The following is a 27,981-nucleotide window of genomic DNA, read 5'->3' as shown; positions in this document are numbered from 1 at the left end:
CAATCGAGGTTGCTGAATGTGGAGAATCTATAATTTATAGATACAATGGGGTAAAAAGAGAATACTCTGGGCTAAATATTTCTATCAGAATAAATCAACCTTTCAAAAACTTTGGTAACCAGGTTCTCTTATATTCCCCAAAAAGTCCTATTAAGTCAATTTACATTTATGAAATAGTAATAAGAATTTCCAGCTATAAAATTTCTTCCCTAAAATCAGGTTTTAAGGTTTCTACCCTTACATTCATGGCATAAACTATGGGCAGGGGGCGGGGGGGAGGGAGGGATTGCAAAGGACCATTGCTCATGTTCTAGATATGTACCAAAACATATCACATTGGTTCTACATCTTTATCTTTCCTGTGGTTGGTCTATACTTTATTGGGGCCTTTTTGTGTAAACTTTCCAAGCAGTTATGGTATAAAACAAGTTAAAAAAAAAAACTCAAATACTCTAGTCTTTTTCACACATACTCCTTTACAAGACAGATGATATCTTGCACTTATTGCAGCACCTCACACCTGTGTTCTCAAGGCAAATAATCAAGAATCTACTATGTTTTTGACACTATTTAAGAACTGTAGTGGCATGGAGAAAATGGGGGGATGTTGATGAAAGGGTACAAACACTCAGCTATAAGACGAATGAGTTCTAGAGAGTTAATGTAAAGCATGGTAACTATAGTTATAATAATGTAATTGTATGCTTGAAATTTGCTAAGAGAGTAGATCTTAAGTATTCTCACCATGCACACACACAAAACGTAACTATGTCAGATGATAGATTTGTTAATTAGCTCGACTGTGGAAATAATTTCACAAGGTGTACTTATACCAAAACACTATGTTACATACTTTAAATATATATAATTTGTTAATCATACCTCAATTTCAAAAAATTAAAAGAACTGTAGTGGCCATGGTCCAATATGGGGGAACAATGTTGACAACTACAGTATAAGGCAATGTTTCTTAAGTTTTAATGGACATCAAAATTATAATAGTTGGAGGGCCAGGCACGGTGGCTTGAAGTGGCTGAGGCAGGAGGATTGCTTGAACTCAGGAGTTCCAGGCCATAGTGCACTATGCCAATTGGGTGTCCACACTAAGTTCAGCATCGATATGGTAACCACCAGGTCGCCTAAGGAGGAATGAACCAGCACAGGTCAGAAACAAAGCAGGTCAAAACTCCAGTGCTGATCAGTAGTGGGATTGTGCCTATGAGTAGGCACTGTACTCCGGCTTAGGCAACAAAGTGAGACCTTGTCTCTAAAACTAAAAAAAATTGTTATATCACTTAGAGGGCTTGTCAAAACACAGATTGTAGGGCACCTCACCCCCAAGAGTTTCTGATTCAGTAGATCTGTAATAAGGCCGAAGAATTTACATTTCCTCAAATCTCCAGGTGATGCTGAGCTGCTGGTCTGGGTATGACACTTTGAAAACCACTGGTATAAGGGACAGTTTAAGTGCTGGGAAGGTCGGAGCATGGAGGGAGGTTGCAAGAAAATGTAAGGACTTAATCCCAGATACAGTTCAGAAGACAGCTTCACAAAGAAAATGATCTTGGATTTAAACATTTGACATTCCTTAAAATAACAGATCCAAAGAATAGCAGTATTGGAATTTTAGAACTGTTCTATGCAAGGCCAGTCCTTTATATAATTTTTAGTAGGTAAAGTTTCTTTAGCATAATTCTGCTATTCTACCATCTTTTTTTTTTTTTTTTTTTTTGAGACAGAGTCTCGCTTTCTTGCCTAGGCTAGAGTGAGTGCCGTGGCATCAGCCTAGCTCACAGCAACCTCAAACTCCTGGGCTCAAGTGATCCTCCTGCCTCAGCCTCTCGAGTAGCTGGGACTACAGGCATGCGCCACCATGCCCGGCTGATTTTTATATTATATATTTTAGTTGGCCAATTAATTTCTTTCTATTTTTATGGTAGAGACGGCGTCTCGCTCAGGCTGGTTTCGAACTCCTGACCTTGAGCAATCCCCCCGCCTCAGCCTCCCAGAGTGCTAGGATTACAGGCGTGAGCCACCGCGCCCGGCTTTTTTTTTTTTTTTTTTTTTTTGAGACAGAGTCTCACTTTGTTGCCCAGGCTAGAGTACCGTGGCATCAGCCTAGCTCACAGCAACCTCAAACTCCTGGGCTCAAGCGATCCTCCTGCCTCAGCCTCCCGAGTAGCTGGGACTACAGGCGTGCACCACCATGCCCGGCTAATTTTTTTTTCTACATATATTAGTTGGCCAATTAATTTCTTTCTATTTATAGTAGAGACAGGGTCTCACTCTTGCTCAGGCTGGTTTCGAACTCCTGACCTTGAGTGATCCACCCGCCTCAGCCTCCCAGAGAGCTAGGATTACAGGCATGAGCCACCGCGCCCAGCCTATTCTACCATCTTTTCAACAATCTTTTAAGATGGTTCCATTTCCTTGCCTATCTGTTCATTAAATCTTTAAAAGTGATATTAACACTGGTTTGCAAATTTTGGCTTATAATTTACATCTTAGATGCCAGCACCAGAAAGGATGTGAGGAGCTATTTGTTGCTAAGTCCTGGAGAAAAGAACAACTATAGGTCAAAGAAAAACACAGAGAACAGATTTTCCAGTATACTAGTAATTATTAGAGGTAATGTGGTGGCTCACCCCTGTAATCCTAGCACTCTAGGAGGCCGAGGTGGTAGGATCACTTGAGGTTAGGAGTTCAAGACCAGCCTGAGCAAGAATGAGACCCTGTATCTACAAAAAATAGAAAAAGTAGCTAGGTGTGGTGGCATGTGCCTGCAGTTCCAGCTAGTTGGGAGGCTGAGGCTATGATGATGCCACCACATTCTAACTGAAGCAACAGAGCAAGACCCTATCTCAAAAAAAAAAAAGGGGGGGGGGCTTACAGAGTAATATAATCTATAAAACTTACATATTAGGACACAGAAAAAAATCTAACTTGTAGACAAAAAATATTACTCATTTTTTTGCCCATTCCATATCTTACGCTGAATGTTGGATATTCTAGGCAAGTTCCCACCAGCAATTCTTTTTTAAACATAAATTCATTTTCATTGGCTCCCACCACCTCTCTCTGCTACTTTGCCTGAACAATTGTAACCAACCCCAAATTTTTACCCTCCTGTAAAACAATATTTCCAAATCTAACCTCACCAATAAGAAATCTATTATGTTCTCTATAGATCCCTCATCTTGAAAGATCTGCAACCACATTTATTGAATAATTTTTCTATTTTTAATTATATGCTTAACTACCAATCAGAAACCATAATTAGATGAGAGAACCAGAACTTAATTGACAAAATGTAAGCCAGAAACAAAGAAATATAATACTTTAGTCATTTGTTGGACAAAAGTTTGTTATTAGGATTTCTGAAACACTAAAAGTTTCTAAAGAATCTGAAGGACTACAAGAATTCTTCAATTCTAAGAGCTCATAAAACTCTAACAAAGGGTTTTTTTCAATCACTAGCTTGCAGATCTATCTAATCATTAGCCCAGAGATTTTATATTTAATAATTAACTCTAAAACTATGATCTAAATTTAGGTATAAACACTAGTATATGCACAGATAGAAACAGTAAGGATTAGATTGAGTTTAGAGTATTAATTCCCACTAGCTCCTAGAATGTCCCTTGTGTAAATGCTTTGGTCTCATTGCTTTTTCCTTTTCAAATATAATCAACCTGGCTGGAAAACCAGTCTGAAAGAAAGCTCAGCAGGGATGTCAGATAAAGCAAGAAATTTATGCTTTGGGAAGGAATGAACAAAGCACTTAAGAATACAAAGAATAGATGTGTGGTGCATTTTTATTTCAAAATCACAATTGAAAGACAGGTTTGGTTTTTGTTTGTTTAAAAGTTGGTGAGCTTGTTCAGTGGTGCTAAATGAAATAGCTTTATCCGTTGAGGATCCTGTCACCCTGACAAAGCATTACTGAATGCAGTGAAGCCTGACTTTGGATTCTGGTTTGGTAACCACTCCCCACCCTTCCAAGCTTTTAGCTCTTTCTTCCTTAGAAATTTCGACCTGTAGGTATCTGAATAAAAAGTACATAGGGTCATAGTATTAATAACAGTGTCAACAATTGCACCAGATCACTGCAATGTAGAGCCTGAAAAATCATATTTCTGTTTTATTTTTCTTCAGGTTAAACAATAGAAATTTATTTTCTCATAGTTCCAGACTAGAGACTAGAAGTCTAAAATCAAAGTTTCAGCAAGGTTAGTTCTCTCTGAGGCCTCTCTCCTTGACTGGGAGGTGGTTGTCTCTTCTCCATGTCTTTACATAATCTTCCCCTTGTGTGTGTCCACATTTCTGTTTTCAATCACATTGGCCCCATCAGTCTGCATAAATGATACTGTAACAAATTCAGACGTTTAGGATTTCATAAAAACTATTTTAAAATATTTCCTAACAATCTAAAACTGCTTTGCCAAAACAGCAGTTTATTCTAAAATGCTTTGTGCTAAGCTTGCAATGAAGCTTTCATTCTTAGCAATTTTCTTTCAGGAAGCACTTTAACAGTTTGCTCCTCCTTCATATGAATCATCCAGGCCACTGAGGTTCAAGAATAGCTTTTATAAATTGAAAACAGTGCCTAGGTCAGTGGTTTTCAGCCCTGGCTGCACATTAAAATTATCTGGGTAGATTTTTAAAATAACTGTGCCTGGCTCTTTCTAATTAATTGGTTTGGGATGGGAACTTGGCATTGTGTGTCTTAAAAGTTCTCCAGATGAGTCTAAGGTGCAGACAAGATTAAGAACCACTAACCTACAACAAGAATGGCTTGAGCCCGGATTCCATCAACACCTATTTCTTTTTAGTGTCTTAATCTGAACCAACAGCTGTGAAACACACTACATTCAGCTTAAGGACTGCTAACTGGAAAAAACATACCAAACAAAAGAGATAATTATTTGTTTTCAAATTATTCAAATAAAAACAAAATGTCCCACCCCCCCCTGTGATCCTTTTCACTAAAGCTATCTTCAGCTTTTGCTGTCAGGATAGGTTCTCTCAAATCATAACCTCTAAACTACTGAAATGTTGCAGAAATCCCAGTATTCGGCACCCAAACTGATCTCTGAGACTGCCTTCTACACCTTGGACAGCACAGAATTTTTTGTCATATCTTTTACTTTTTAATTTGGAAAACTATCACCAGATCTACCTGTGGTGTCAACACCTTCCTATTTTTCTGTCTAACCTTTAGAGGCCCCAGTCCCTTTTCTCCATAATGCTTTCTTGGGTCATTTCAGGCTCCATTGTTTTCTTCCTTATAGAAATTTACAGCCTCTATCACCTTTTTTTGGCATCTGTTGTACTGCCATGTAACCTTTCAACCACTTTAGGACTTGTTTTTCTAAACATTTTGGGGATAAGAATTGCTGTTTATACTTTTTTTTGGTATCTGTTTTCAGAACAAAGGCTCACAGTTGTGAGCCTCATTAACAAGTTGTAACTTTCCAGACCTCTTGTCCTCTCCGAATGTTCACTGAGCTCTCTCCCCAACTCTAAAACACCCTCAGATTCTATTACTGCCTTTTGAATTTGGGGGTTTTACAACACATGCTAAACATTAAACAACTTGACACAAAATTGGTGATTTTTTTGGCTGTTCTGTCCATCTCCTTCCTAGTTCCTCGTCTCTCCCCTCAAAATCGAAATTACCTTTCTAGCCTGACAACTTACACAAACAAGGCTTCTTTCCAGGGAGCTGCCCGCCTCTAACCAGTTCTGTTCCTTCAAGTGCCCATTTCTAAGTGCTCTTTGGCTTTTCTAAGATGGCCGCCACGAAGCCCAGCGAAGGACGTGCGAGTTCCACTCCTGCAAGGCCACTACAGTTCTGCGGACCAGAGAAAGGAGGACTAAAAAAGGATGAGCCTGAGGAGACGACCCCCGCAGGTAAACGCCCAAAGAGCAAGGGCCAAAGGTGCCCACCGAACGGTTCCCAGTCCCACACTTAGCGCCTGCTCGTCACAGGAAGTGGGGGGCCCCCCACCCCCCGCCTCCCGCCGTCAGGCGCCGGAAGTGAGCGTTGCTGAGGCTCGGATGTGGGGCGAAGGCGAAGGCGACTGTGGGGAGAGTGTGTCTCCACCGAGGTAGGAAAGGCAGCGCGGCTCTGGCTTGGCGCCTCCAAACAGTTCACCTTTGGGGTTCTGAGATAATTTAGCCACCTAATAGCTTCTCTTTTCCCTTTTCTGCCCGTCACCTTCGGCCTTGTTGGCCCACAACGTAGCTCTTTTGGCTACCGACCGGTTCCGCTCCGTCGTCCACTCGAGGGCCTCCCTAGCGCATTTTGTACCTTCTCTTTAAATTAACCACCTTCCCCACCTTCTCCTATTTAGTCGCATTGCTTAAATGTACTCGGTTTTCTTCTGTTTGTTTGTTTAAAGGAAGAAAAATGATTCTTTTACTGAGGCCCCGACTTCTGTTAAGAGTTTAACCAGTAGCCTCTGACTACGTCCAGTCCCCTAACGGGACTGCTTCCGTGTAGTTTGTCCATTTCGCCGTGGTCTAGTGTTAGTGAAAAGGTAAAGAATTACCTGTTAACAGCTTGATGCGGGAAATACTTAAATGGACATGGCTGAGTGATGATGTTAGTCTAATGTTATTCGTCTTTTTGCCCACCTAAAATAGGTTGGCTTCCTACAAGCTGCTGAATCTGGCGCTAATTAACTGCTTTATATGCCTTAAATTCAAGAAACATAGTACTTAGTTCTTCCTTCTAAACCTCTTTTAGTTTTCATGAAAAAGTATGAAGTAACTGTATAAGTAAAACGTGTCAAAAAGGACAGTCAAGATTTCTTAATCCAAACATGAGAAATATTTTTAAGATAGTATCACTAATAATTGTCATTAACAAATGGGCTCTGCAGCAAAAACTGGAGTTCCAGCTGATCACTTGTATTTCCTATCATAGATTCCAATGCTGCTTATGTCATAGAATGGGGGGCTAAGGGGTGTAGAATTGTATGAGGGGCCAAAGGAGAACATGCTCTAGAGACAATAGCTGTAAATCTAGCCAATTTTCAAAAGTTTCCTATGGGGGTAGTTTTATATAAATTTAGTTTTTTCTCATAAAAAGTTTATTTAGTCACAGTGCTCAATAGAGGAGCTCTCTAGTAGAAGAGGATCCAAATTAAGAAACCATTTCTTTTAATCTTTCACATTTCTTACAGACTTGTTCTCTTGTGACTGTGTATCCATAACATGGACAGTTTTTTAAGTCCTGACATTCAGAAATTTTCCCTCAGTGCATAGAGGGAATGAGTATTAACTTGAAAAACTTAAATCCGGCAAGTCTTTCCATTTTAGCATAGGAGATTAGAGGGAGAGGAGAAGTGAAGCATCACTAGAAAAAAGGAGAATGTCAGTGTGGCACTTCTGGTCATGAAAAGTCATGAAAATGATAAACTAGAATGTCTCTGAGCATATTGGAAGGGTTAAGTGTGTACTGTCTGACATAAGCGTCTATTACCAGATTCCAGAAAGGAGCAAGATTGGTAGCCTGCCTATCCAGTATTTTTAAGAACTTGAGAGGAGAACTTTATAATAGTACCTATTCCTGTGTTTATGCATAAGTTTAAAATAACAGTATTCATTGATCACCTTAACCACTGTGAAAAGAAAAAAAAAATTTTTTTTTTTTTTTGAGACAGAGTCTCACTTTGTTGCGCAGGCTAGAGTGAGTGCCATGGCGTAAGCCTAGCTCACAGCAATCTCAAACTCCTGGGCTCAAGTAATCCTTCTGCCTCAGCCTCCTGAGTAGCTGGGACTACAGGCATGCACCACCATGCCCAGCTAATTTTTTCTATATTTATTAGTTGGTCAATTAATTTCTTTCTATTTATAGTAGAGACGGGTCTCGCTCTTGCTCAGGCTGGTTTCGAACTCCTGACCTCGAGCAATCTGCCCGCCTCGGCCTCCCAGAGTGCTAGGATTACAGGCGTGAGCCACCACACCTGGCCACGAAAAAAAATATTTAAAAACATTAAAAAAGAAAAGAACAGTACTCTTGTGGCAAGTCTTGATTTGCCCCCTCTACCATTCAATAGCATCAAACCCTAATAGATGGTGAATAGTGACAGGCACTTGATTAATAGCACTTAAGATAGATTGACAAGATAGATTGACATCTTGTCACCTGAATACAGTCTAAATTTAAATTGTAGTATTTGCATTTGATTTTTCTTAACTATTGGTGGCCCCTAGAATTTATTCCAAGACAATGAAGTTAGGCAATGATGTTAAAATGCTTCAATAAAGAATGCTTTAAAGAGGAGAAAATATTGAGGGGAGGGGGACAGGAGAGTAAGGGTTTCCTATGGTGAACTTGGGTAGCTTCAATTCCAGAAGTGATTCCACTTCTACTTCCAGGGCTACTTTTGATACATTTTATTTCTTATTCCCTGAATCATACTTTTTTTTTTCCAGCACTTGGATTCAGCTCCTTCATTTCCAACATGGAAGAAACTTACAGTATGTACTTCTTGTTGCTTGTAGAAAATAAGTTAAATTATTTACATATAGTTTTATGTCTGTCAAGACTTCTAGTGTGCTGGGAAAAATTTAGGTTTCTCCCTGAACTGCTGAGGAGGAAAAGTCTATGTGATATTGATGTAGAGAAGTGCCCAAATTTGAAATAAGACACTTGAAATTTAAATAATTTAAGACATGAGAAGTCATAGAGCTTTGAAAATGCTGCAATTAGGTCACTTCTGTTAAACTATATTTTTATTAAATGAGGCATTTTAACTCTTCAGGACTTCAACTTCTCCTTGTATGTATGACACAGGGATAGTTAGTTACCTCTCCTTTTTGTTTTGAGAGATAATATGGTATATGTAATAATGTTGATGTAGAAAGAGTTTTGGGGATAAGAGATCCTGGAAAGGATTCTTGTTTCTCAGGTGACCCAGGAACCTTAGATGGCCCAAGAAATCAAAGGGGAGCCAGCACCTAGAATCATACAAGCGTAGAATCAAAAGGGACTGGAAACATCATTTAACTTATTACAACAGAGAAATAGAGCCTGTATTAATTGGTTTGCCTAACATTACATAGTTAGAGACAGAATCAGAACCAGAATCTTCTATATTGTGTATACCTAGTACTCTACTCGATACCGTAGGCACTATGATTTCTACTCTCTGACCAAATTTGAGGAACATCTGAGTTGACGTCTGTGGATGAAACTTGTCAACAGGGCCTACTTTGTCTCCTATTTTGGTGTTTTGTTCAAAATCTTGTTCCAGCGAACAAGTAAGTTCCAATGAGTAAGTTCCAACGAAAGGATATTTAAGCCTTGTTCTGCCATCTAGGAAGAGTCCAATAGAGATCTTTATCTCTAGTATATAGAAATTACATAGTAATAGTTTTTATTAAATAGCTAGAACACAATTGTCAAACCTTAGCATGCAGCAGAATCACTTGAGGGGCTTGTTAAAACACAGATTTCTGGATCCCACCTCCAGAGTTTTTTATTCAAAAGGTCTGGTATCTGATAAGTTGCATTTCTAACAAGTTCCCAGGTGATGTTGATGCTTTTGGAGGATCACACTTTGAGAGTCATTGATCTTCCTTAGAGCTCTCATATATTGGGGGGTATATGTATGTATGTGTATATTTTTTTTCTGGCAACTTACTACTCTCTACTAAATTAGAAAGGGACACATCCCCTTTCTGTCTCTCATTTCTGTTAGTTTTGTCAGCCATAGTTTTTTGCTCAAAAAAGTATTGCCTAGAAATGCACCATCTCGGGCCTCATTCTAGACCCACTAAATTAGAATCTGCATTTTATCACACTCCCTAAGTGATTCAATGCCTAGAGATTATGTTAAAGTTTGAGAAATGCTGCCTTGGAATATGCTTGACCTCTTTCCCAAATTGACCTGGAACTCCAACCTTAATCTGATAGACTCCTGGAGATCCCCATCTTCTCTCTTTAGGGTATGCTTCTTAGCTGATGATAACTTTTGTCAGGCCTCATTCCTGATTTCCATGAAGTTTCCTCTGTTTCTCACCATGGGTTTTGGCCCTACCCATGTTTGAAGAACAGCTGAGTCTATGCTTTTGGAGGAAGCTTGTCAACAAGACTCACTTTGTTTTCCGAAGTAAATTATATTCCCAGGAATCCAGACAAAAATTTTTAGAACAGTTTGATGGTATTTGTTACAACTTCACACATACATTTCAATGCAGCACTCTTAGGTATCTGTCCAAGAGAAATATTCATACTAGTGCATAAAGAACTCTATCTACTAGATTGTTAGTCACAGCATTGTATATAATAGTAAAAAACTGGAAACAACCTAAATGTCTACCAGTAAGGGAACTGATTAAGAATTTGGTACATCCATATGCAGCAGTGAAATATTCCTAATAAGTACTGACATGGAAGGAGCTCCAAGATACATTAAGTGAAAAGATAAAAAGCAAATCGCAAGATAGAAGATGCAGGAAATCCTGTTACATGCTGTAACATGGAAGAACCTCGAAGACATGCTAAGTGAAATAAGCCAATTCCAAAAAGACAAATACTCTATGATTTCACATATATGATATATCTAGAGCAAACTCATAAAGACAAAAAGTAGAATGGTGGTTGCCAGCAGCTGGGGGAGTGGGAAATGGAGAGTTGATGTTTAATGAGTACAGAGTTTCAGGTTTGCAAGATGAAAAATTTCTGGAGATTGGTTGCACAAAATGTGAATATACTCAACACTACTAAACTATACACTTAAAAATAATTAAAATGATAAATTTTATGTCTTTTATTACGATTTAAATTTTTTTTTTATTTCTGCATATTGTGGGGCTACAAATGTTTAGGTTATGTATGTTGCCCTTCCATCCCTCGTCTTCCCAATCAGAGCTTCATGTGTGTCCATCCCCCAGATGGTGTGCATCACACTCATTATGTATGTATATACCCATCCCCTCCTCCCCCTCCCACTGACCAATAAGTGTTATTCTTATATGTGCACTTAGGTGTTGATCTGTTAATATCAATTTGCTGGTGAGTACATGTGGTGCTGGTTTTTCCATTCTTGAGATAGTTCACTTAGTAGAATGGGTTCCAGGTCTATCCAGGAAAATACAAGAGGTGCTATATCACCTTGTTTCTTATAGCTGAATAGTACTCCATGCTATACATATACCACATTTTCTTAATCCAGTCTTGTATTGATGGACACTTGGATTGTTTCCACTTCTTTGCAATTGTGAATTGTGCTGCTATAAACATTCAAGTGCAGATGTCTTTTTCATAGAATGTCTTTTGTTCTTTTGGGTAGATGCCCAGTAATGGGATTGCTGGATAGAATGGTAGATCTACTTGTATCTCCTTAAGGTATCTCCATATTGCTTTCCACAGAGGTTGCACTTGTTTGCAGTCCCACCAACAATGTATGAGTGTTCCTATTTCTCTGCATCCACGCCAACATTTATTGTTTGGGGAATTTTTTTAATCTAGAAAACTGGATTAGAGTTGACCTAAGTTGTCAGAGACGAATAAGTAAAGCATTATGATAGGAAGCTCTCATTATCAATTCTGACGCATGCCACTATATGGACAGTATGATGTATATGAATCATAAAGTACCGTCCAATTTGTCAGCTGCTGACATGGCCTAACATTTGCTAGTGATGGAATGGCTTAAATGAAGGGAAACTAATAAGAATTTCATCTGGAAACTCTCCCTGGGTGTCCTAAAGATCAGAAATATGAAAAGATTGCTGGTCAGGAAGAGCCTGGTTGGCATAATAAGCCTGCCTGTCCTTTCAGACTTTTCCTTCCTATTCATTCTGTCCTTCAAGTCATCTTCCTGGCTCATTTGCATCACAATCATGGTTAGCAATTTATTCCATGTTTACCACTCTTCAGTGAAACTGTCTGTTTCAATTCCCCACTGGCTTCTGATTTTCATGGCAGTCTCCTGGTTTATAAGCTTCTTATCAAATGTGAATTGTTTATCTTATTTCACTTTTATCATTGCCTTCAGGGGTGGCAAGAGCATTTTATTAGGTTGCCTCTTGTCCTCATAATATACTCAGAATGTGCTTAACCATTAAATTCTCTTCCTTAACCAGGCTTGTTAAAATTTGGGGCTTGGCCTGGGCATCTTGTATAGCCTAAGAGTTGTTTTAAATAGCATTTTATAGGTTAAGGGCTATCTTTCGCACAGCCGTTTTGTGTCTGCAGTTATCTTAACCTTAGGAGGTTCTCTTTTTGCAGATTATTCTACTTTTTTAGCTGGCTAATTTGATAATCACTAGATTAAATAATTCTCTATTTTTTCTCACCCATTAAAAAATATGCAAAGTAAAACCACCTATGAGCTACCTTCAACTCATGCATGTGATTTGCAGGTGCAGTGGTCCCCCAAGTCAATATACTGGCACACCAATAATCCAGTCCAACTTCAGCATACTGGTTGGGAAGCTCTGGTTGGACTAGCTAGAGAATAGGAATGATCTTGGATTAGCACTTTTAGAAAAGGAAATGGGGATATCATTTCATATAACTTTTTGTTTTCTAGTAAAGGGCTAACCAACAATGAAAACAGTATATGTATTCAGTCAAATATGAACTAAGACCTTACTCCATGATGGCTAGTTTTGCTGGACTTATTAAGATTCAGTTATAACACAATTTTATCTTCTCAGAGTTACATTTTTATTTTAAATGTTTAGTCACCCCTTTTTTAATCCAAGTTTTTTTTAGACTATCTTGTTCTATTTTTACAGATTCTCTTGAAAAATCAAATGTGCATGGAATGCTGTAGTTTTATAAGGGGCCTGTTATAGTTTTACTTACTGTATTTTTCTCTCTTTCAGTCGACTCCCTGGACCCTGAAAAACTATTACAATGCCCCTATGATAAAAACCACCAGATCAGGGCCTGCAGATTTCCTTATCATCTTATCAAGTGCAGAAAGGTCAGGTATTATTTTTATAATTTGCCCTCTAATGCCCTCCTGAATTCTTTTAAAAAGCCAGATTTTGTAAACATCAAATACTTTTATCATATATGTTTTAATTGAACGCCAAATTGTTTTGGGAATCTACCAAATGTTAACACATTGACTGCTACACTAGAAAAAAATTTCTTTCCTTGGGGCCACAATGTTTTATTACAAAAATAGAATAAAAACTTTGAAAACAAAACAATCCTTTCTAATTTAATAAAAAATGAAATTTATTGACTTCTATTCATTTAATTCATGTTTTTAGAATTAATTAGCCAATATTATTTGTAACAATAAGAACATCAACAAATAAGATTTTTACAAACCAGCTGCAGGATTTTGCACAGGTTTTGCTTCATGAGGCCCTGTGCTCAAAATTAGCATGAATTAAAGACAACTGACATGGCAGTTAATGTGTTAAATACCAACATTTATAGAAAGGAGTTTGTTTATTCCTTAGAGTACATAAATTTTCTTGTTCAGTTTTCTTCCCCCATCTAGTGACAAAGCACCCTTTAGAAACAGCATCTCTGGGCCAGACACAGTGGTTCATGCTTGTCATCCTAGCACTTCGGGAGGCTGAGGTGGGAGAATCACTTGAGGCCAGGAGTTCGAGACCAGACTGAGCAACACAACAAAGACTATCTCTAAGTAAAACACAAAAAATTAGTCAGGTGTGGTGGCACATGCCTGTAGTCTCAGCTACTTGGGGGCTGAGGCAAAAGGGTTGCTTGAGCCCAAGAGTTTGAGGTTGCAGTGAGGTATGATGATGCAATTGCACTTTAGTCTGGATGACAGAATGAGACCCTGTCTCCAAAAAATATATATATGTGTGTGTGTATATATTATATATACATCCATAGCATGTCTGGAGTCTTCGCAGCCTTTGTAAAACTAATTTTTGCTAGCAATGAGAAATCTCTCTTTTTCTTTTCTTTTCTATTTCCCGGGCTAGAGTGCCATGGCATCAGCCTAGCTCACAGCAACCTCAAACTCCTGGGCTCAAACGATCCTTCTGCCTCAGCCTCCCTAGTAGCTGGGACTACAGTTATGCGCCACCATGCCTGGCTAATTTTTTCTATATATTTCTAGTTGGCTAATTGATTTCTTTCTATTTATAGTAGAGACAGGGTCTCACTGTTACTCGGGCTGATCTCGAACTCCTGACCTTGAGTGATCCTCCTGCCTCGGCCTCCCAGAGTGCTAGGATTACAGGCGTGAGCCACTGCACCCAGCCCTATCTATGTATTTTTAGTTGGCCAATTAATTTCTTTCCATTTTTAGTAGAGATGGGGTCTCGCTCTTGCTCAGGCTGGTTTCGAACACCTGACCTTTGAGCAATCTGCCCACCTCGGCTACCCAGAGTACTGGGAGTACAGGCGTGAGCCACCACAAGAGAAATCTCTCTTATCTTGTAAATTTTGTGTTCATTGTCTTGATAAAGATTGAGTGCTATACTAACACTTCTTTTTTTGTTGAGAAATTTTAGAGAAATTGAACAGCTAGAGGGTAGCCCAAAAAAAGACTATTCCTAAAATAAGTGTTTCTTCACATTTCAACAATAAGCATCTTTTAAAAAAATAAGGTTTTCTTTTTTGTTGTTAATAATGTATTTTATTTAATCTAATACATTCAAAACACTTCTTTTTTAAAATTTACATAGATTTAGGGGGTACATGTGTAGATTTGTTACAGGGGTATATCATGTGGTAGTGAAGTATGGGCTTTTTTTGTAACCCTCAACTGATTAGGGTATGTAGTACCCATTAGATCATTTCTCATCCTACATCTCCCCCACATTTAATGCTATATTAATTGAGGCATGTTGATGAGATTATTAGAATTCATATTTCAAATACAGAAGCCAAAATTCTACCAGGATTTATGCTTTAAAAACAATTTTGTATTTAGCCCAAATTGCATACAATTCAGATTTAATGTCCTTTAAAAAGTGTTTCTCTGACTGGGCACCATGGCTCATGCCTGTAATCCAAGCACTGTGGAAGGCTCAGGTGGGAGGCTCACTTGAGGGCAGGAGTTCAAGACCAGCCCGAGCAATAGCAAGACCTCATCGCTACAAAAAAATAGAAAAATTAGCTGATGTGGTAGCCCATGCCTCTAGTCCCAACTACTCAGGAGGCTGAGGCAGAAGGATCACTTGAGCACAGGAGTTGGAGTTTGCAGTGAGCTATGATGATGCCTCTGCACTCCAGCCTGGGCAACACTAAGACCCTATCTCTTTAAAAAAAAAAAGAGGCGGGGGGGGGTTCTCTTATAGTCTTGGAAGCATAAGATGCATTTGTTGATTATATCTGTAGCTCTTTTTAATTTCTAGAGCAAGGATCCCTTAATGTTAAACCTAGACAATATAGATCAGCAGACATCACTGTAATGTCCTCCCTTAGGCTTCCTTAGGCTTGCTTTGCTTTTTTTTTGAGACAGAGTCTCACTCTCTCACCCCAGCTAGAGTGCAGTGGCATTGTCATAGCTCACTACAGCCTCTAACTCCTAGTCTCAAATGATCCTCCTGCCTCAGCCTCCAAAGTAGCTGGGACTACAGGCGCAGGCCACCATGCCCAGCTAATTTTTCTATTGTTTTTGTAGAGATGGAGTCTTGTTCTTGCTTAGGCTGGTCTCAAAGTCCTAAGCTGAAACAATCTTCCTGCCTTGGCTTCCCAAAGTGCTAGGATTATAGGTATGAGCCACCATGCCTGGCCTCCCATAGGCTTTTTGCTTTTATTTTTTTTTAATTTTTTTTTATTCTTATTAAAAAATCATTTATGTGTTTAGTCAAGCTGCAGAGGTACTCCCATAGGCTTTTAAACATTTCCCAAGAATAAAGGTTGGGAAAGGGATGCTATCATAACCCCCTCTTCTAAAGTTCTTAATCTTTGGCCACAAAACCTTTGCATTGAATGCCTGATATTTTTTATGATAATGATGGCAGTTCCTGCCTTCACAAGTTTCTTAATCCTATGTTTTTGCAGCCTTCTCCCCGATATCACATTATTTTTATGTTCTTGAGTTTCATATGTAACATTAATCTTTTGCTTTTCCTAAAAAATGAATTTCTTAAATGCTGGTATATTTGTCATAGGATTTGGATGATAGTAAACCCTTTGTTTTATTTTAAAGTAAGGAACTTGGTCAGCAAAGTGATTCTATCATTTGGGCTTTTCCTTAGTGAAATAGCTAAAATAAAGGTCAAATTGTTCAGAGCCTCATTTCAGGCATCATTACTTTAAATAAGCATCACTGTGTTAATCTGAAAAATCATTGGTTTGCCTCTTCTGCAGCTCCCTTACAACAGCTATTTTCTAGCACTGTTGTATTGCAATAGTTGAGGGGAAGGCACTACTGCAGTGCAGACTAAGAGTGTGTTTCAGTGTACTATTCATCCTGAATATCAGCTTTCAAAGACTTCAGAGAGCTCTATCATTATAGGCTGTGCCTCCTGAATCTTGTGATCCTGAGAAATAAATAGTGGGGGGGAAGATACGGTTCAAATGCCCAATCCTAAATTCACTGTTTAGCTCTACATAAGCCACTTAAACCTCAATATCTACAATCATAATAAACAATCTACATTTTTAATAACAATCATAAATTTTTATGATTTAATAATAATATGGTATGTATGAGCAATAAATAATTTTCTGCTATGAATTTGCCTACTATAGTTAGGCCAGAATTTTATTGAGGAATTTTAGGGTAGCCATTTATAGAATAAGTGCCACTCCTCTTGAACTTCTAGAGATCCAAAGAACTGACAGATGTGTTAATTTTGTTTCCACAGAATCATCCTGATGTTGCAAACAAATTGGCTACTTGTCCGTTCAATGCTCGCCACCAGGTTCCTCGGGCTGAAATCAGCCATCATATCTCAAGCTGTGATGACAAAAGTTGCATTGAGCAGGATGTTGGTAAGAATGACTAGCTAAAATGTTTCAGTACCAGAGGTTAGCTCCTTCATATTTGTATTATGCTATATTGTCAGCTTGATTTTTGGCTTTCATCATTTCAGAAGAACAATACATTTCTACCTTTGAGATTTTTATAGTAGCAATAGATTGTCAGATTGTATCAGACTGCTTTCTCTTCTGAACAGCCTGATTCATTTTACTAATAATTCATCTAAAAATAAAAATCCTCCTATTGCCATAAATATTATAAACATCTTTGTTTCTGCTTCTCTTTCTTCTGTCAGCAAACAGATAAGATCCCTGTTTAGCTTTTATACTATCCAGTTTTCAGAAACAAAGACCCATTAGGCTACCCTGCAAGCTTTTAAGCTACTAACTCCTTTAAACACTGTAACTTGGCAATGTCCCCTTCTTATGTCAAATCTCTATTATCTTGCAGTTAGCCAAACCAGGAACCTCGGACAAGAGACCCTGGCTGAGAGTACATGGCAATGCCCTCCTTGCGATGAAGACTGGGATAAAGGTGAAATGTCTCTACATCTTTTTCTTCACAATGTCTAAATCTCAAGTCGTTTGCTTAAAACAGAAGGAAGATTTTCCTTTTTTATGAACATACCGTGTTGTTTGGAATGCCTTATTATTTTTATTGGGCCCCAAAATGAGCACATTTGTATCGCTGTGCAGACGCGTGGAACAGCCGATCCCTCTTGATTGGAAAAAGCACTTCTTTACATCTGTTTTTTTCCATAAATTGTGTTGTACCATCTGTGTTTGATTGTTACTAGGCACGTTTATTATTATTTATGTTGCTTGTGTTTATATCCTTCAATTAAATTCCTGCTACTGTGTCACTGAGGCAGGGTACTTGATCAATTTTTACTTGCTTTTCTAAACTTAGTTGTATTATTTCCCATCTTACAAATTCAGCTAACATAAACTGGTGTCTTATAGTACCAAAACTGTGTTTTGCTTCTTTTGGCAGATTTGTGGGAACAGACCAGCACCCCATTTGTCTGGGGCACAGCCAACTACTGTGGCAACAACAGGTAAATGAAATGGTCTCTCATTCCCAGCACTGCTTCCCAATATCAGAGTGTTCTGTTAACAAAAAAAGCCACCAAAGCATGAATTGACCTCTTTCCTTGATTATTTTCCTTGGTGGTAGCTTAGTCTAGATATTGTTTTGGTGGTTTTTTCCTTATTTATTCCTCTGTTCAGAAAAAGGTCACATGCTCTGTACTAATCATTGGGGATACAAAAGTAGCACCTTATACAGTCTAGCAAGAGTATGGAACCATACGTTTTTGTGTCTTAATTGGGTTTTTTTGCTGAGTTTACATTATTTTAATACTTTGAAAAATTCTTCAGCTGTACCACTTGGATCATTTTTACTCTAGGTGCCTAGTGTTTGAGGAAAAATTAGTCTTAAAAATTCTTTATTTCAGCTAGACACAGTGGCTCACACCTATAATAGCCTAAGAGTTTGAGACCAGCCTGGGCAACATAGTGAGACCTATGTCAGTTCTTTTTTGAGATTGGGAAACCAGAGTATCTATTAGGAAAGAAGATGAATCTCTTCTTCCTGCTGATTTTGTGTCTAATTTAAAACTATAAGATTTCTCATTAACACCAAGACTCACACCTTGGAAGATCAGTTTCAAAGCCAAATGAGAATATTTCTGGATTAGAAAATGAAGGAATAAGATTCTATACTTCATTTTCCCCCCAAACAGAATATTTTTTATTTCTTAGCTACTGAGGTCCATTAATAATTTTAAGTGTATACTATTTTATGCATACTACCATAGAAAAACTTAAAAGATGAATTCCATTGGTTACAACTTTAATTTTGAAATTTGCTGCCTTTGGTTTGGTTGTCTTGGCATTTTATTATATCTCTATGTTTATCGAGTGAGTTGATGAGCCTGTCACACAGCTGAACAGTAGATGGCATTGCTGTTTATCTCAATTTCTGGAAAATGAAAATGGTTAGACCCATCTTAATGTCTGTATAGAACAGGGAGCTTTCCAGAGAAACGGTAATCATTCTAATTGCAGAAACATTTTTGATGGAAATGTGTTTACATTTCAAATGAATGTAGGTTGTTGTTTTCCCCCAAATTACAAAAAACACATTTTGATTGTCTTATATGTGCCTTCATGAAGGATACAGATCTGCTGACATAGCCAAATTTGTCTTTCTTTTTGCAGCCCTGCAAGCAACATAGTTATGGAACATAAGAGTAACCTGGCTTCAGGCATGCGAGTTCCCAAATCTTTACCGTATGTTCTGCCGTGGAAAAACAGTAAGTGAAATAGAAACAAAATGTTTTTACTCTCTTCTTTGTGCTAAATACAGTTTGGTCTTAATGATTCAGATATGTTCAGTCTGAACACCTTGCACTTGCATGACATTGAAAGTGAGTGCCTCCTTAATTTTTGTGCCCTAAGCACCTCACTCAGTTCACCCTACTGGCCCTGGTTAGGAACAAGAAATTATGAATAGTAAAATGCAAGACTAAAGAAGCCAAATGAATATTTTCAAGATGGCTGACCACTGATATCAATGACCACTGATACCATGATTAAATTTGGGGACCAATATAAAGGCTATTGATTTTGGCTAGGAAGAAGTCATCCCTGATGTTTTTCAAGGTATAATATCAGTAGGGAATTAGGATCTAAAGGTGGATTGCAAGCACCTAAAAGGAAATGAGTGGAGAGAAAATGAAAGTAATAAGTCCTAAGAACCAGCATAAAGAATGGTATTCACATGTCTTCCCTATATATCAGAGGCCATGCTGGGTTAACGGGTACTAAATTTGTGTCCTATCCTGATAAATCTCCACATATGGAACACTCAAGACAATTATCTTTTTATTTAATACAAACTTTGTTTTCTTAATGTTGCCCCAAATTCAGAACCTTGATTTCAGTCTTTGCTTTTGTTTTAGCTGATTTTAAGGTGGCTAGAAGATTCCCTTTAAAACATTTCTCTTTGGATACTTGCATTTCCCAAAAAATGAGATCACTAAATTATATGCTGAGGCTCGATAAGCAAAGAACTGTTTTCTTTTCCCATGCTCTTGAATGGAATCTGATCACTCATTTTAAATTCTACTTTTTTATTATAATTCAGTCTACCCCAGGAATAGGTCATTGTGTTCAGTAAGAATAGGGAATGGAGTGAATTTCATCTGACATGATGTATTTATTTTGAAATATTTCTACTCATAGATGGAAATGCACAGTAACTGAATATCAATCTCATCAAGTAAGTGTTTCAGTTTTATTTCACTATCTCTTCAGATGATAGCAAGATTTAACTGGACATAAAGCAATTTGGGTCCAATTTTCTTTCAGATTATGGTACCAAATTAAAGCTTTGGGTGTGTGTGGTTTTTTTAAGTATATAGCCTCTATTATGGCTTTACACGCTAATGAATAGGCATTTACTGGTTAAATTAGAATTCTGTTAACACGCCAAGTTGTTTTTCCTAACATTAGTACATGTTGCTTTTCTTTTTTTTTTAATCAAAGTTGCATTCTAGATTTATCACGCCTCTTTTAATGGACTGAGATTAATCAGACAGCTGTGCTTCACTGCTCTGCAATTCATTGCCTGTGCAGTACAGTTTAATACTCATCAAAAAATTCATACTCTTTTTAATGAGCACATTAAAGTTTTGGGTCTAAGAGTCTTATACCATTGATCTTACCTGAATATTTGATTTAGCAGAATCTCACAAAATCTGTATGAGGAGACCAAAATCTCTTACTTTTCACAGATGAAGCCTTTCCTTTAAGTTACTATATGTGCCCATGGCAGAGCCAAGTTTGATGCTTCAACTGTTCTCTTAGCTTAGGTTGCTTAGTCACATTGCTCTTGCCAAAGTGAATATTATAAAGGCTGGGGTTGGAATTATATCCCAACTCTGTCTCACAAATAAGAGGCCCTCAGTGAATATTTATTGAATGAATGAATGAATGAATGAATGATTGGTCTGTTGCATTCCAGTCCATTCATTCTCTCTAGACAGGGAGGCAGATGAATCTGTGAGTTAGGGTTCATTTTGTATCAGATTCTTACCAGTTTCTTCTGGTAAGAATCAGAAAAGAGATGCTAAAAGTGAACATCCCTTAGCTATGGACAATAATATTTATCAGTTGCTTCTAGGTACCAGCCATTTTCCTTGGTAGGTTCAGACATCAAATTTTTTAATACATTTGGAAGCCAGAAATGGGATTTGGCCCTAGAAGGAAAAGAGACACAACAGCACTGGGTGTGTCAGGAAAGCAGACATTTGGCATGATAGAATGCTTCTATAGTCCCAGCTATTCAGAAGGCTGAGACAGGAGGATCACTTCAGCCAAGGAGTTTGAAGCTCTGTGCTTATACCTGGGAATAACCACTGCACTCCAGCCTGGGCAACATAGTGAGATTCTGTTTTCTCTGGAGAGAGAGAGGAAAAAAAAAAAAAAAAGGAAAGCATAACGTTGAACAGACCTGGATAAATAGTGAACTTTATGTTCCCGTTTGATATACTACTACACAAGATGTTTGGTAATCATACTATTTGGATAACTATCTAGTAAAAATGACTCCTCTAAGATGAAAACCTAGGATAAATTTCTATGTCTATAACTTAAGACCAGACGCTTCTCTCCTTTGGAACTTAACTCTTTGTTGTTAAACTTTTTACACACTGAGGAATCAGGAAAAAAAAACTTATCCTAGGTTAGATAAGAATCCTCAAGCAGCCACAAACCTTCTTATCCTCTTAATAACAATGAAGCATCATTTTTTGAATGCCTACTGCAGAGTTCTCTAGCTTCTTTGGAAGGATACAAAAAAAATAGAATTAGCTGGGCATTGTGGTTCACGTCTATAGTCCCAGCTACTCAGGAGGCTGAGGCAGGAGAATCCCTTGAGCCCAAGAGTAAGAGGTTACAGTGAGCTATGATGATGCCACTGCACTCTAACCTGGGTGACAGAGAGAGATCCTATCTAAAAAAAAAAAGAACAAAATAAGTAGAAGACATGACTTACTCTCTTAAGAACTTAAATGTAGGTGGAATTTTTTTTAATGTACATATGTGAGAAGAGTTTGTTCACTTAACATTTAATGTGCTTTATCCCATTTATGTTTTTATCAACAACTCCACTTTTTACTAGATAAGTACCTCAAAAGCAGGTAATATACTAATTTTTGTCCCCTAATGTATATTGTAAAAGCTCCAAAAATATTGTTTAATTAATGAGTAAATAGAGTAGATGAGAAGAGAAAAAGATCAAGATAAGTTCATTGGAATTAATCCAGAATTGTCTGAATGAGTCAGTTGCCTGGATAGTCAGTTCTGGTGTTCTCCTCATTTGTGAAACTGTTGACACAAGAAGCGTACATTGATTTCTGTATAGAATGTTTTTAATTGAGTTAACAAGTTTCTGTGTGCTCAGTGGTACTAAAGACATAAGGGTCAGAAGGCACTTGGTCTTCTGCCATTAACAACAGCAGATTCCTCTAGCAGACCAAGAGAATTTAATTAATCGGGTTATAGTTGTATGGCCCATTGTCAGATGTAGTTGGTGCTTTTGTCATTGCAAGGAACTAAGACCTTTTCCATTCCATTTCCTTGCAGATGGCAGATCCTAGAAGACCCTTACTTCTTCCTGCAACCAGCGTGTTCTTCATTTTTCTCCTAATCTAATTATAGAATGATAAACTATCTGTGACTTTCAAACTGACAAGTACCTTTTTTTCTGTCCCCTTTAAGTCCTCATTTGATGCAAGAACCCTCATATTCAGAAGCTTTCAAATAAACCATCAATGTAGATAGCTTATAGTTTGGTTAAGTACTTATAGCCCCAGGTTCGGAGATCACATCCAATTCAACATTAATGAACCATAATGATTTAAAGTTAACTTAAAGGATCCAGCTAAGGTAGACAGGAAACTTGGGTTGGAAAAAGTAATTGTGTATTTATTTCTCTGACAGACATAAGCCAAATTCTTTTTAGCATTTATAGAAATTGACTTTTTCTGATTGGTGCATCTATTATCCAGCATCCCTGGGATGTTAACAGTATTTGTATAGCAAAGTACCCTTTTATTGTACCTCTTATTGAGAATCTTTAGGACATCTTTCTCCCTGAATGTCTCCAACCTAGACTAGATTTGTTTTCATTTATCTCCTCATACTCCAGCTAGAAATTGTACTAGCTGTCAAACCAGGTGTGGATTATGTAGGGATAAAGATTGGAATAGAGGGAAGGAACAAGTGTACATGTGGAGAATATTTGAGCTTTCCACCTATGTGTGAAATTTGATTAAGCTTCAAAGCTTAAATACCTGAGGGCCCTGCTGACTACCCTGGGATATGTGTATAACAAGTTAGATTTTTGGAACATCCAAGGCTCTGGCTTTCTTAACATCTTGTGGGTCTTTATAAGGAGACTTCATAATCTCTCCAGACCAGTTTTTTGTTTGTTTGTATTATTTAAGGGTTTTGTTTGATTTGGTTTGGTTTTAAAACTGTTTAGTGGGGACAGGAGGGATTTGGGATCTAGTATAGATAGGGACTTGTATGAAACATACTAACAAATATTTCTGAAAAAGATCTCTCTAGAATTGTTTGCAGGTGACAGATAAGAAAGGGAAGTAAGCTCCTGTGGGAATGCCTCTTTCTAAGAGTTTTACATAAAACAGGATTCTCCCCTAATGAAACAGAGTCCTCTGTTTATTTAGTTACAAGCTCTAAAAACAAGTTCAAGATAAGCCCCAGTACAATAGTATTTCTACTGCTAGCTGTGTAATCTTGAGTAAATAACTAGACTATTTCTTCTGGAAAAGGTGGTAGTATATTACAGAGGAAAAAACCCACACATGTGCCCTTCTAATTCTGGCCATTTGTGTTTGTATATCAGTCAGCACCTCACAATAACTTTATTTTAAAGTAATCATTATTGGAAAATATTAATACAAAACCCTTTTGATTTTATTTATTTTGGTGATGGACTCCTGTTTAGTTTAGTAAAAAAAAGTATTGGTGTTAGTCTCATTGCAAAGAATTACCTACTTGAATGCTCAAAAAAGGAATTAAGTAGAAAATACTTTTTCTTTTTTTAAATATCTAAAGGTTCTAGGTAAGCTAACATGTATCATTCATGAAAATGGTAAATGATAAGTGATGCTTAGCTTTCCTGGTAGCTGTACCTGAGCTAAACAGGGAGAGTATTTGGATTTAATTTCAAATAATATAATGCAATAGCTTTCATTGGTGAGGCAGAACAGTAGCAGCTTGTGTTAGTCTTTTTATTATTTTAGGAGGACATCTCTTTGCTCATGACTGCTGGAATTTAATCATAAAACATGTGACCTTTTAGAGTGTGAGTAGCACTCACTATAGAAGAATGCTTGCCTGTCTTAATTTTGTTAGCTCACAAAATAGACAATTCTGTTTCTTTAGTAAACTAATGATTAAAGCCGCCAGTTTTCAGTTCACCAGCTTTAATACTCTGCTTAGGATTTTTACTGGGCCTAAAATTAGTATGGATTTAGTTTGCTAGAAATTCTTAGAGATTCCCAAAAACTAGTACAAAGAAATGGCTAAAGATAAAGATCTCTATTCTGTCAGAAATTGAGAGAGGAAGCTTACTTATCTTTGGGACCTTCTTTTTCAGGGGGTATCTTTCCTTTGGAATGTGAACAATGAAAGGTAAACAATTGAATATTCTGCCTCAGTTTCAGTTAAAAACAAGTGTTATGGCTAAAGGTTAAATGAAGAGGTGTTTACAAAGCTTAGCCCAGAGAACTAAGATTTGAGTCCTGCATTTTAGTCGTATCCAGGGTTTTCATACTATACCTGCATTGCTTTTTGGAAGATTGTCTCTCTCTGTAGGGGTTCTAGAAGTACCATTGCGACTTGCAAGTGTTCTCACCAGGAATAAACAAATGTAGGTGATAACTGATGCCTTAAACTCTGCTGGTAGCTGTACCTGAGCTAAACAGGGAAAGTATTAGGTTTATTAATAATTTCAGATAACATACTACAATACCCTTTGTTGGTAAGGCAAAACAGTGGCTGCTTGTGTTAGTCTCTTAGACAAAATGTAAATGATTAATACTAGCACTCTTGGATTCCTTTAGTTGTATTTTTCACAATTCATATTAAGCTCCAAAATGGGCAAAAACCGAAGATAACATTATACTTATTTTTACTGTTTTAAGAGGTAGGTTATAAAAATCAAGGCAATTTGTATGCTGTATTTTAAATCATCAAAGCTGAACTGGCCTTGGGAAGAAGAGACCTTTAAGAAAATACACATTTTCATTTACCAATTCAATGGGTAAAATAAGGAAAAACTAAATTCCATGAGAAAAATACTGTAGCAACTGCTCATTCTTTTGCTCACTGTCTTCCTGATATTGTTAAGGTTCAGAATATATTCTAATTTTACTATACAGTGTTGGCCTCTTCAGAGGCCACTAAAGACACATGAACCTGTTACCTCATACCACCTCTCAGCTGACTTTGTGTTCAGCCATACTAAGGTCTGAAATGAAAACCCATGTGAGAACATAGCATTTGCCTTTCACACAGCAATTCACTGCCTGATCCAACTCAGCTCTTAAAACTCGGTAACGTGAGACAAATATGACATCTAAGATTGTTTATACCTGAAGAACAGCATCTTAAACCAGACAGTAACCCTAGAGAACAGCTATTTGCTCAGCAGATTTGTATTTGTGTTTACCTTATTTAAAGAATCTTTTACATGAAACTAAAATAGCATAAGAGATTTTGAGGAAACCTGAAGAAGACAACTTTAGCTGTTTCATATGTGTGTATGTGTATATGTATATAGAGAGAGAGACAGAGAGACTGTGGGGGGTCATAAATACAAGTTGTATGAAAAACTGCCTATAAATCCAACCATGCCTCTTAATTTTTATTAAAATACTTGTAACTGAAATAAAGTGTACTTTCCAAGTTTGTCTGTTTCAGTTCTGTTTCCTCAGACTTGGGTTTGAAGTTTTCATTTGACAGAGTCAGGGTCTCAGATTTAGTTCCTTGCGTTTTTTTCTAGAGTAGATCTTTATAGTAGAAGTGCAAATTGAAAGTGATGGAGGCCAGGCATGGTGGCTCACGTCTGTAATGCTAACATACTCTGGGAGGCTGAGGCGGGTGGATCACTCAAGGTCAGGAGTTCAAAACCAGCCTGAGCAAGACCTTGTCTCTACTAAAAAATAGAAAGAAATTAGTTGGCCAACTAAGAATATATAGAAAAAATTAGGGGGGCATGGTGGTACGTGCCTGTAGTCCCAACTACTCGGGAGGCTGAGGCAGAAGGATCACTTGAGCCCAGAAGTTTGAGGTTGCTATGAGCTAGGCTGATGCCACGGCACTCTAGCCTGGGCAACAGAGTGAGAGACTCTGTCTCAAAAAAAAAAAAACCAAGAACTCCCGCGCACGCTGAAGATGGCGGCAGCAGTGTGCAGGTTGCTCCGGGCCTCGGTTGCTCGACAGAAATTGTTGCTTTTAGCGACAAAGCCAATGAATTTCGGGACGTGAACTGTGAAGTTGTTGCAGTGTCAGTGGATTCCCACTTTAGTCATCTTGCCTGGATAAATACACCAAGGAAGAATGGTGGTTTGGGCCACATGAACATCGCGCTCTTGTCAGATTTAACCAAACAAATTTCCCGAGACTACGGTGTGCTGTTAGAAGGTCCTGGTCTTGCACTCAGAGGTCTCTTCATAATTGACCCCAATGGCGTCATCAAACATCTCAGTGTCAACGACCTCCCAGTGGGCCGCAGTGTGGAAGAGACCCTCCGCTTGGTGAAGGCATTCCAGTTTGTGGAAATTCATGGAGAAGTCTGCCCAGCAAACTGGACACCGGATTCTCCTACAATCAAGCCAAATCCAACTGCTTCCAAAGAGTACTTTGAGAAGGTAAACCAGTAGATCGCCCCATGTGTACCTGCAGCTTCTCACACCAGAGAAGAACCACAGTTGGAACCTGCTTTTAGCATTTAAGAGATGATTGTTTGTAGAAGGCAAAGAATCAATTATGCTTATATTCATAAATACTACTCTTTTGTTTTTGTAACACTGGCTAAGACTTTTTAAATGTGGTTAGTTATTAGTATTATAAAGAGTTCTTTATTGGTAACATCTTGATGGCTAGCTAGCTAGTTTCTACAGAATGCCTTGTTCACCTATTTCTTAGATCATGTCTTCAAAGGGTAAAAGAAACACTCTTTTTGCTTAGCCTTATTTAAACCTTTGTCTACACCAAAGTAGTACAACAAGTATCAAAAGCCTCTGATCAAGGGTCCTGAAATTTTGTTTTTAAATTTCTTTGTATTACACTGAATCTTCTTTTAAGGTAACAAGGATCACAGTTTTAAGTTGTTAGCATCAGCAGTCTAACTTAACATCTCCGAATGGATGTATGTGTGATTGAAGAAAATGTGAATCATGTTATAAAAAAGCACGGCAACGTGACTTAACTGATCATGCGTGGTCCTCATCCCTGAGATTTAGAGTTTACATAGTCCTTTTACTGATTGTATTCATTAGCTAACTTAGTGTCTACATGTTTCCAGGCATTGATTAGGTATAATTATAAAGGATATTTATTCAATCCAGGGATTGCATTTTGAAATTATTATAATTATTTTCTTTCTTGAAGTGTTCACTATAAAATATATGAAAAAATAAACATATTTTAAAATACTTAAAAAAAAACAAGAAAAGAAAGGAAGTCTTGTTCTTGAGATTAGAAGCTCCATTGAGATATCCTTTTGTTGAATTGGAGATTTCAACAGAAGAGTCAGTGTTCTAGCTTTATTAAATAAACCTTGAAAAATAAGCATTAGTTCTAGTAGGTATGTACCTTTGGTATGGACCTGTCATATCTTATATATAACTAGAAGTGAGTTTAGAGAACACCTAATCCAAAGCTTCATCTTAGGGATGAATAAATAGGCCCATACAAATGTGAAACATGATATTTTCTTTTTAAAGGAAAGAGAAAATGATAAACACAAGGTTCAAGCACTCGAGGGAAGA

At 37.7% G+C, this 27,981-nt stretch overlaps 1 protein-coding gene, 1 long non-coding RNA gene and 1 pseudogene across 3 annotated transcripts; 2 read left to right on the top strand and 1 right to left on the bottom strand.

Annotated features, from left to right (window-relative positions):
* Positions 1-4,114: 4,114 nt before the first annotated feature.
* Positions 4,115-6,035, bottom strand: LOC105871267 (uncharacterized). Its single transcript, XR_001154007.3, has 2 exons — positions 5,701-6,035; positions 4,115-4,366 (listed from the first exon to the last, which is right to left on the bottom strand). It is a non-coding gene; the product is annotated as an uncharacterized LOC105871267 (long non-coding RNA).
* GTSF1 (gametocyte specific factor 1) lies at positions 6,029-22,645 on the top strand. Of its 2 annotated transcripts, none has more exons than XM_012764516.2 (9): positions 6,029-6,110; positions 8,446-8,490; positions 12,850-12,950; positions 16,777-16,903; positions 17,343-17,426; positions 17,886-17,949; positions 19,115-19,209; positions 20,141-20,177; positions 22,544-22,645. In XM_012764516.2, exons 2-8 carry the CDS (start codon positions 8,475-8,477, stop codon positions 20,155-20,157), a joined length of 504 nt encoding a protein of 167 aa, XP_012619970.1. In that variant the 5' UTR covers positions 6,029-6,110; positions 8,446-8,474; the 3' UTR covers positions 20,158-20,177; positions 22,544-22,645. The 2 variants fall into 2 exon arrangements, with proteins under 2 accessions (XP_012619970.1, XP_012619960.2); XM_012764506.2 differs by lacking the exon at positions 6,029-6,110 and adding an exon at positions 6,982-7,023.
* A 2,754-nt stretch (positions 22,646-25,399) lies between these two features.
* LOC109730922 (thioredoxin-dependent peroxide reductase, mitochondrial pseudogene) lies at positions 25,400-27,605 on the top strand (annotated as a pseudogene).
* The last annotated feature ends 376 nt before the right edge of the window (positions 27,606-27,981 follow it).

The sequence above is a fragment of the Microcebus murinus genome, chromosome 10 (assembly GCF_040939455.1).
Source record: "Microcebus murinus isolate Inina chromosome 10, M.murinus_Inina_mat1.0, whole genome shotgun sequence".
NCBI lineage: Eukaryota > Metazoa > Chordata > Mammalia > Primates > Cheirogaleidae > Microcebus > Microcebus murinus.
This window is presented reverse-complemented; position numbering and strand designations above follow the sequence as displayed.

Coding starts and splice junctions, on each gene's coding strand:
- GTSF1 (XM_012764506.2), top strand. CDS start 6,984: ATGAGGGGCCAAAGGAGAACATGCTCTAGAGACAATAGCT. Junction 8,491..12,849: donor CAACATGGAAGAAACTTACA/GTATGTACTTCT, acceptor TCTCTCTTTCAG/TCGACTCCCTGGACCCTGAA. Junction 12,951..16,776: donor ATCTTATCAAGTGCAGAAAG/GTCAGGTATTAT, acceptor TTGTTTCCACAG/AATCATCCTGATGTTGCAAA.